The 11,004-nt window shown below is 33.4% G+C and overlaps 1 protein-coding gene across 6 annotated transcripts in view; it reads left to right on the top strand.

Moving 5' to 3' along the window:
• TTLL7 (tubulin tyrosine ligase like 7) overlaps positions 1-5,114 on the top strand; it is a 153,509-nt gene extending 148,395 nt beyond the window's left edge. For 3 of the 6 annotated variants that reach the window (XM_007116755.4, XM_028489214.2, XM_024119821.3), the window contains one exon: positions 382-5,114. In XM_007116755.4, the coding sequence (XP_007116817.2) occupies positions 382-502 (121 nt within the window). In that variant the 3' untranslated portion in view covers positions 503-5,114. The remainder of the gene's footprint in view (positions 1-381) is intronic. The other 3 variants (XR_003679579.2, XM_007116756.4, XM_028489213.2) reach the window with 3 other exon arrangements.
• Positions 5,115-11,004: the final 5,890 nt, after the last annotated feature.

The following is an 11,004-nucleotide window of genomic DNA, read 5'->3' on the forward strand; positions in this document are numbered from 1 at the left end:
TTGGTTAGCCAAATTCTCATGTCACATGTTTTTAAGAAATATATGACTGGTTACACACATTATTTACAGAGGTGAGTGATGAATTCCAAATTAACATGAGTCATATAAACAGTCTCCTAGCATGTGAGTTCATGGCTCTTTATGGGATGTCTCGGGACACTAAGATCACATGTTACATCTATATTCAACTCTTTGGGTGAGGCTTTATGACCCTCTCCCTGCCTCCCCTCCTCAACTCAGGAGAGGATATCTTTTTATGTGGGTTGCATTGTTATAGTATCATTTCTCATGTAAGATGTACAAATTATTAACCACATAATATTTTAGAGAGAGATGTTAATATTAGTTTGTAAAGTCTAACTTTTTAACTATCATTTTTAGGTATTTACTACCAGGAAGTACCCAATTCTTCATGAGAACACCAACCTACAACTTGAAATACAGTTCACCTGGAATGGCTCGCTCCAATGTTTTGTTTACATCCCGGTATGACCATTTGTGAAACAGAGGGAAGATCGCCATGGGTTATGCATAATAGCAATTCATATTTTTCCCAACTTAACATTGCAAAGACAGTGACCATTAAGTGCTGTTTCATGTATATATGACATATATGTGTGTGAAACTATATGCACACATGCACTCAAATAACATATATATTTATTATAGTATATGAAGGAAGAATTAGCAGGAAACTGGATATAAGATTTAACCTTTCTGGAAATGTAATAAACCATGTTAAAATTGTTTACACAAATATATGAATGTCTAGAATTTGCTAGGTTTATAATTAATACCTTCCTACTACAAATGTTATTTTTGCTTCAGAGTATATAAAACAGAATTGATCTTGAAGATCCCATTACAGTGTTAAATTATTTTCTAGGTAATATGTCTTTTGACTTGAAAAAGCATTAATAGTAAATTACCTTATTAATTCTCATATATAGTAGCTATTTAAAATGAAAACAAAAATTAGAAGCCTGGTGTTGCTTGATGATAGGATTAAGTAAGAAACAGGTTTGTCATTACTATAGCACACTGTAAAGTACTATAAAAATCCCAACCAGATTCTCCAAGATTTTTATCCCTCAGTGTGGAAATTTAGCTACTTGTGAAAGTGATAATGTAAATTTTCAGTAAGGATCTAGTAAGGTCATATTATGATCTAAAATGGAAGACAATCCAGTGGGTTAAAAATAAAACTTACTAGCTTGTATTTTTACTTTTTATTGGGAGTCACATAAAGGGAACAGAAAATGGTGGTAATGACAAAATCGTTCCATATGATTTTTGTATCTCTTGCCACTGTTACCACTCACTTTTTTTTGGAAAGTGTATCTCTGATGAGTACATATGGTCAAATACAATTTCTTCTGTTCAAAGAGCTGATATTTTAAACTTATTTCAGTGTTACAGAACGATGTGTCACACTTATTTTATAAGTCTCTGAATGCTGAGACCAACTTACATTGCAAAGACTAATATAGAGTTTCATATTGCACCATAGAAAAGAATCTAAATTATTGCAAATAGAAGATTCTGATTACTAAATATTATTAGTCATCGATGTGCCCTTGAGAATTAAAAAAAAATCAAAATAGAGTTTGAAGTTTTCTTCTTGTCCAAAGTTATTATGTGTAAGTTTCATAGCAGTTTACTTCCTTTTTTTGCTTACAGTGTCAAAAACAATGAGTGAGTTTTCAGTTTTCTATACAAATATAAATAGTACCATGGAAATCCTTAGAGATTGTAATATTCACCTTTTAAAATTTTATTTAAACTTCTCCCAGTAGTTTTATTTTCTCACAGATGGTAATTATTTGCAACATTCATGAGTGTTTTACCTCCTTTTACTATCCTGAAAGCTATTTCCAGTAAATTGAGAAATGGTCCCAAAGCAGAAGGAGAACTGAGAGGGGCAAACTGGCCTGCTTTAATTCACAAGCTGGATAACTCGCAACCCAAAGTTGTAAGTTGATAATATTGTGCTTTTAAAGCCATGTTCTGAGGCTGTATTAGGATAAAATAGGTTCTTCCCTAAATTATTGCTGGCTACTTGATTCTTTATGACTACCTACCATCCGTATTCCAGTGGATACTTTTCCTTGCTAATTGCATCCCAAAGAGAGTTTGTTATTGTCTTTGTGGGAAAAGAGGATAAGGATGTCAGGATGAAGGAAATTGCAGTGTAGCTCTGAGTGTTTATGATGCCATTTTGTGAATTCTTAAATATGTTTAGATTTTTTTGTAATAAATAATGCAAAAATTGGGATATTAAAATAATTATTATAAGAATGATCATCAATTAGGCCTTTTCATGGAGCAGTTTTAGTCATTTTTCATTGAAATTCATGATTTGTTCATGAATGAGACACAATTTCAAGTGTCTGATATATGATATCAACCCAGTTTGTTGGCCACTCACTTGCATTAGCTTAAATCACAATGGTGACTTAATCTGCTGGAGTGGGTACTTTGGAAGTTCTTTTCTTAGTTGTATAAAAGTGAAATTTTTATTTAAAACAAAAAAAGAATGTCTAACATGTCTCCCCCTGGGGAAAATACAAAAAAAGTAAATTTAAATGTATGAAACTACCCAGTTAGTTACTGATGAGCAAATTTCATTTTCATTCATCTAGCTACCTAGGTCTGGCTTTGTTTGAGTGCTAGAATTTTATTGCCCACATTTGCCTCTTTATACTGATCTAGTCTGATATGATGAAATTGTGAATAAAAGCCATGTGCTCATTATTTATGTATACTACCTGGTATGCTGTGGACTACAGTTGTGTTAATGCTTATTCCCTAATGAGAAACTAAGAAAAGAAGATACAGTAATAAACCGTGGAAGTCTTTAGAGGCCATAGAAATATTTTAGTGATATAAAATATTCCTTAGTTTTTATTATAAATTGTTTATTCATAGAGTTAAAACGTAGCATTATAAGTGATAGTATGGGTCTGACTCTCTCTCTTCTAGGAGAGAAAATAACTTTATCTGAAAAACTCAGAAGCTATTCAATCTTACCAAGAGATTTTGATAGGGAATTTGGTTTACTTATGATGAAAGCATATTTTCATTCTGTTATTAAAAAATACATCCCTGCTCATTCTGTGACTAATGCTTTCCAGAACTGTATATGTTTGGAATGATTCCAGAATTGTACAAGAAGTAACCTTTTAATGTTAAATTATCATCTATGAACATTGTATAAGATTGCAGATTAGTTTTCACTGTAATAATCCAGCATTGTAATAATTACCATTTGCTTTATGTATTCTGTTGAAGGAACTATTTGTGATTCATATTATGATTATTAGCAACAAATTTTATTTATGTTGCATGTGTAAAAATGAAATTATAACAGGATCAAATATGGAAATGCCAATGGTAACCTCTATCAGATGCAAAAAGATCTATACAAATTTTTTCATATATCTGAATTAGGTCTAAATACACAAAATTTTTCTACTAATTCCTCCTCCCAGAACTAAAATGAACCAAACTCAAGCAAAAAACCCCAATCTTCTTCTCATCTAATATTTATACACAGCTAGATGATAGTGGCTGCTAGACATCAAGAAAAAGATTTCATTCTAATTCTTTTTTTTAATTTGGAAAGTATATGATTATAGAATTTTGTTATCTAACTCTAAATTTCACATTTTAATATAAATTAATCCAAATGCTTTCTTCTTTAGCATGACAAAGTCATTCCAATTAAAACTTCTCTTTAAATCTAAACTTCCACATTACTTATTTTCAAAAGTACCAAAAAATTGATAGTTGCATAAACTCTATTATTTCTAGTTTTCTATAAAGCATTGATTCATTCTTAAACGTATATTCTTTAAAATATAATAGCAAATACTTGAGAAGAGTGACAATAAATACTTTCCTTTTCTGTTCTGTAATGCTGTTTTACGTTTTGAGTCTTAGTTTACTTGGTTCTAAGGGTTAAACAATAAAAAGTGTAAGTACAATTAGTTGTGTTCCTGTGACCTGATGATTTTTGAAAATTTCTTTTCTCTTTAAATTGAGAAATTTAATAAAGCTTTCAAGAACTGAATTAGTTATCTAAATATTTTGCACTAATGCTACTTACCAATACATTAAAATTTTGAAAGTATTTTGATGATCAAAATTTTACTCCTTACACTGTTTTTTCTTTCTTTTCTTCTTCTTTTTTAAACTTTAAGTTCCATTTGAAGTTTTGACCTTTGCATGGACAAATTCAAGAAAAGAGAAATCCTGCCTTTTAAACATTGGTTTATGGTGGTGTATTTTTGCTTCAGCAACAATAAAACTTATAAGATGTGTTATTGGATCAAGTTCAGTTTTTCTGCTGAGATTTTTAAGAACAAGGTTGAAGTTTCAGTGTCTAAAAAGCATTAATTTTCTGGATCCATGTGAACCAAGATAATGGCCACAAATATCAGTCTTGCGACCAAAAATTGTTAAATTAAAACTAATTGCACACTTTGAGATTCTTGCCCTTTTTTGGTGCTCTTTTGCCTTGTTATGGGTATTGAAGGAAAACTATTCAGGTGAAACATTCCACATTAACTGGGCTGTATTACCTAAAAAGATCTACATAAAGTTTTTATTTTATCCCCACCTGCTAATTTGAAAACTATTGGTAAAATCATCATTCAGTACACTAATATTTTCTAAATTAGTAAGAAGACTTACCTTATAAAAATAATCAGATAATGCTGATATTTCTCTCTCAAAGGCTAACAATGACACTTCTTGGTCCTGAGCTGGTTGGTTCATACAATAACTAATGTACATGCTACTACATTGAATATTAATAGATTTGCTGAAGATTCTGGGTTTGAGGGTTAGCTTGAAAGCAATACATTTGCTACCATGAATCATGACTCAAATTATCCCCATGTGTTTTACTACCTGTATATGAATGCAAATGTTGTTACAGAAAATATGCTTGAAATGTCAACACAATGTGCAATTAGTATTGCATTGTCATGCTTCAGCATGTGATATCTGTATGGTGAAGTTATTTCAATTACTCAGATATGTTACTATAATAAAAAATGTTTAATATAAGAAAGTTACATATGTCATCAAATGGTTATTTCTGTTCCCCCCTCCCCCCCCACACACTGTTTTTAGTAGTAGAAGAGACTGGCTCTCAATTAAGCTTTCAGGGTGATGAAATATATTTTCACAGTAATTTTCTTCTGCTGTAGAGTCAGCAGTAGAACTGTGGGGATAACTTTACCTGCTATTAAAGTCAGGTTAAGTAAACAGAATTGGTGTCAATTCCTCTCTTAGTTAGCTGGAAGGTAGACTGGTCTAAAATTTAGAAATGACATTTTTATATCTTTCTAGCATCATTATAACAATAGTATTACTAATCTGAATAGAAATAAGTCAGCATCTCAGCTATGACATTTTTTTCAGGAATTTATAATTTTATCACTATTAAAATATACTAAACCTCAATAAGAAGCATATCCTAGTCTTATTGCCACTATTACCATTGTCTATAAGATGATTGTATATAAAGAAATTGAATATTTTTTGGATAAAAATCTATCATGATACGAACTTTAATGCATGTATACCTCAGCAACAAGTGATATAGATATTGACTTTTTCAATGTATTTTTAAAGATTTGTTATTTTATAAAGTAAAAATATTCTATAAATCTTTAAACTTTGAATTTTTGATTTTTTTCAGTGACAGATAAAGATGAGACCACTGTGGGTAGTTTAGTATCTCCCTATTTTATCAAATAATTTGTAAGATAAATATACATATAGTAAATGATTGAAAATCTTTTAAAACTATAAATAAATCATCCTGAAATAATCTCAAGTGTTAGAAAACTTCTTGTAGTGCCTTAAAACAAGATTAACATTTAGCTCTTTTGTAGAAAGTAAGATAATCTTTAATTTGCAGAGAGTAATCTCTTAGTGATTATTCATGTACATATAGAATATAGTGACGAAAATGTCCATCACCACGGTCAAGTAAATGTGGAAAACATTGGATGTATAAATTGGAATGTGTTTCCTTCTACTTTCAGGACCTATCAAGAGTCTTTAGTATTCTAAGATGCTTTGAGAGTCCCCAGCGAGGGACTGGGACATACACTAGTTCCTAAACTAATTTCACTATGGTATCTTATTGAAATGCATCTCCCAGAACTAGTGTTTTATTGACTAAGGTTTGGAAAACACCTAACTACACCAAGTCATTCACTAATAAAGGAATCACGGTATTTATTAATTTATTTATTTAATATAAACTGTGGTATAATTATGAACACTGACAAATCTAGTGCAAGAATTTACTTGCACTTGTTGCTTGAGAATTTGGTCATTTCCAGAGGAATATTTGAACAAGTGTTTCAGCAGGAATGTCTTGACCCAAGAAGGCTGACCGCATATAAATAGTCTTAATAGTAAACATGAGTTATATTAGATATTTGAAACATAATCATGATATGCAAAGTAATATAAAATGCTTAAGATGTGGTCAGAATGTGGTTCAAGCCCTTATGAAAAACTAATGATGTATTGGGTCTAACATGATAAAAGTTTGTCTTTAATGAGAGTCTAACGTCACCCATCAGCAGATGATAAGAGCTTTGTATAACAGACAATATATCTAGATGCCCTTGCTGGCCATCTGAAAGACTCTTCTTATATAAACAAAAAGGCCTGTTTGTGGCTGATAAATTTCCTTCAGAGCTGGAATTTATTAAAAATTTGTTGTATTTGTGAGAGACAAAATCTACTGAGCCAATTTTCTTTCTGTGGTTAAGTTTTCCTTAAGCAGTATGTTAGACACTTTGGGAGCTTTCAGAAGTTTCGTCTTTCATTTCTATGTGTCCTTGTGAAATATTGCCAAATTAGTCTCCCTCTTTAAAAATATAGGAAAAATACTGCTATTCACTATATTTAGGGAGTTACACACTGAATGGTACTATAATGACCTAAACTGAACTATTTTATATAGTTATCAAAAATACTAAAATTTTGGCTTGGAAAGTAGTGTCTAGACTTTTGTACAGAAATGACACCATTTTTATAACTTTACAGCAAGGCAGCCTTCAGTATTTTATATAGAAGTAGAAATATACAGTGAAAGTAAGCAAATTCCAAATTTTGTCCTAAGAACAGATGCAAGCGGACATAAACCACATAAATTGGCACTGTTGTAACAAAAACCTTCAAGGATAATAGCAAAACTAAATTTAGCCAAGGTCTGTTCTATTACAGATGCTGCTGTTGCTAGTGATAGAATAAGATAACTTTTAAAAGGTCAAGAAACATAATAAAATTTATTTTTTAAAATGGCAATACGGTATGCTGTTAGCAGTAAAAACATTAATATATTCCCATGTTTATAATATATCTGATTTTGTGGAAAATATATGACAGTGTGTGTGAAAAATACAGAGTATATAAACCTTAATGCAATCTAAGAAAATACAATTTCAACATATTACCTCATTTTCATTAAAATGATGAAAATGTGAATTCAGAAAATCACGTAGTCCTTAGTCTAAAAATAGGTAGATCATCAAAACCTAATATCATTTAAACTCAAATGGATATTTGTTCAGTAAATGTTCTACATCATAATGCGATGTACAAAGGAAAACTCAAATTTGTGGAAAATGAAGGGATTATTTTTTAAAAAAGCAAATTTAACTAATCCCATTATGTTTTTGACTCTTCCAAACTGAAGCAATAGTCTCGTTGTCATGAAACATTTACTGCAAATAAAGAATAAGTAGATTCCTCAGAAGTTAGCTTGATTTTGTATTTTAGCCTCAGGTCTCTCAGCCAGATTACTTATATTTGTGTTTTTAAATTTTTTTCCTATTTCTAATTTTCTGCATTTCATCTCCTCTGGTTCCACTGATTACCATGTGAAGCATTACCACATTATTCTCACTCTAAAAATACTAAATGATCATTGCCTATTTTGGTTGTTTTAACTAAAACATTGAATTCTTATAAATGTATACAAAATGCAAAGGCAGATTCCACTTCTGCATTATTGTCTACACTTTTGGATTAATACTTTTGTCAGCATTTTGGTCCACATAGTATCCATTTTTTCTGAGCAACAGGTAAATGGTTTCACTTCTCTTAAGTTGTGTGGCTTAGAATCTCCTGAGACTGTACATCCTGATAAACCAGGAGAAGCTCACTTCTAGAGCTGAAATGTTCTAATATCTATCTTGCTTCTTATACATGCTAGAAATTTCCACACCAGTTTGCACATCTGACCTAGGTACTTAATTATTAAATAGGGGATTACAGATTTCTAGAGAACTCCATGGCACCGTAACACCTTGCTAAGTAATCCCAAGGCTTTGGGAAAATAAAAGGAAGCTCTTTCTAAAGATTGGAGTCTGCTTTATTACCTTCCTTAGCTTATTGTCTCTCATCTACTGTCTTTTTTACTTTTCTTATGTAATAGAACATCCAATGGAATAGGAAGCAGTTGATGTGTGTTCCAATCCTGGTTCTGCTATGAACTCCCTGGGTGGGACAGGGTCTTCGTTTCTTAAAAATAAATACCAACTTTGTCTATATGAGAATTGTGTTGTGAGGAAAATAGGAAGCACTAGTCTCTGTAGTAAAGTAGTGTCATTTCCCCATTGTATATTTAAAAAATCTCACCGATGATCAGAAGACTCTTTGTGATTCTGAGTCTGTCGGGGTATCATCAGGATGTCAGGATCTGTAAGAATGAGACGAAGGAAACTTGTTACCAGGTGGTGATCATCTTCACCCATTCTATAAAAACACCTTACATATACCCACTAAATTCATACTGAAGATCACAAGTAAGTTAAAAGTTATTTACACAGCCAGGGATTTTAGACAAAACAAAACCAAAATCCATAGATTTTGTTATTCTCAGTAAAGTAAGATGCTGGTTGAAAGAGTGGCCTCAGATGCCAGATGACCTGGGTTTCAATGACTCTGAGCCTCAGTTTCTTCATGGTAGAATAGGGCATTCCCTATAGTGTTGTAAGGGAACTAACTGGACTATTCTATGCAAGGTTCTGAGCCTGGTGCATAAACCTCCCAATAAATGTTCGTTGCTGTTATTTTACTTCCACGTGATGCCTTTCTCCACCATCCCAGAGAAACACAATTCTGTGGTGATATTTTAGGATTGAGAGCTCCCCAAACCGTCACGGCACTCTGGGGCATGCTCCAGGTCCTCCCATCACATATTTCCAGCCTTGCTGTCTAGCTCGTTCCTCCTCTTGAAGCAGGTCAGTTTTGGTCAAGGGAACCGTGTGTCTGTTCAATTCCCCAAAAGTTCCTCTAACCATCAAGATCTCGGAATACACTGAATAGAAGGGAAAACAGAGTATTCTGTAAGGAACAGACTTACGTATTTGTTCTTAGGAAATGCTAAGTATAAACACCACAGAATTACCATGCACATGCCTTTTCTGAAACAAGAAGATGTAAAGAAAAATCATAATAAGTGAAAACTTTTTATGGGCTGCTCTCGGTTTTGCTCAACAGGGCTTGATGTATGCTGTCAGCACCACAAACAGCACTAGGCCTCCTACCTGCCAAGCACTGCTGAATGGAGCTCTGGGGTATACAGACCTCACATTCTGGGTGGGGAGATACACAGGCACTGCTAGGTAGCAGTAATGCAGGCAGGTGGCACAATGGAGATATGAGGGTTTTGTGCAAGAACAGAAGAAACCACGAGCATCCTGCGTGGGAGAACTGGGAACAGTGTCACAAGACACCAGTGGAGTTAGGTCTTGATATACGAGCAGGATTTCAAAAGAAAAGAAGAAGGTTCCAGATACAGGGAATGTCAGAGGTGAGAGGGCCCGACTCACTCACAGAGCCGAGAAGGTCTGTGTGGCTCAGCGTGGGTTGGGGTGTGGAGTGGATGAAGAGATGTAGGTTGAGCCCAAACTGCAAAATCCTTAGATGCTACAGTTAAGAGTTTGGATTAGACCCTTTATATACTGGAATCGATGGGCATTAAAAAACATCAAGTAGTAGGGAGATGGGGTCTGCGATTTATGGAGTTGGCTATGCTGGCCTGATGGAAGAAGGAGGAAGACTGGGCTTGGTGGCAGGAAACTAGTTAGGACTGGAGTTAGGACCAGGGCCTCAACTAAGGTGGGTGGATCCAGATTCAAGAGACATTTCTGAGGAAGAATCCTTAAGACCTTTGGACCTATTTTATATGAGGAATGAAGGAGAGAGATCAAGGGATTGTCTACTTTTTAAAAAATTATTGTGAAAAATTTAGTGTAAAAAATGTGTGTTTAATATGCAGGCTGAAGTTGTTCCTTTCAAGCCTGCTTTTGTTGGCTGAGGCATGTAATTTCATTTTGACAAACATGTATCAAGTATCAGCTGTATGTCGGGAGCTGTGCTAGATACCAGAGAAACAAATGATTAATAAGACAACATGCTCACTTTCCATGAGCTGCAATTCCAGCAGAGGAAAAAGTCATCTAAACAGATAGTTATAATAAAATATACTAAGGATAAATAACAGAGAGATATGTAAGGAACTCTGTAAAATGTTCTATTCTTTGTAACATGGAGGACCTCTATAATGTGAGGGCTTAGCTCTGGTTGCCAGATGGAATTGCCCTTATAGGCATCCAGGTACAATGAATAATTTGCTTAACAGAAAGAGGAATTGATGCTTAATATTTAGATTAGAAATAGGAGCACATAATAGGAAGAGGTAAAAAAGAAAAAACAGTTAACCTTTCTCTTCAGAAAGGACTCCTGGATTTTCTACAGTTTCAGCTTTAGTCCAAATGATGAGAGGTGTGTAATGCAGCTGCTCGGAGGCAGGACTCAGAAGTGAAACTGTCAGGATTTGAATCCCAGTCCTACCACCTCCTAAGAGTCTGACCTTAATACCCTGTTTCTCATTTTCCTTATCTGTAAAATGGGGATAATAATGACAGTGTTGATAGGGTGGTTATGAAGATTTTTTTGTGCATT

Source organism: Physeter macrocephalus, chromosome 4 (genome assembly GCF_002837175.3).
Source record: "Physeter macrocephalus isolate SW-GA chromosome 4, ASM283717v5, whole genome shotgun sequence".
NCBI classification, from domain to species: domain Eukaryota; kingdom Metazoa; phylum Chordata; class Mammalia; order Artiodactyla; family Physeteridae; genus Physeter; species Physeter macrocephalus.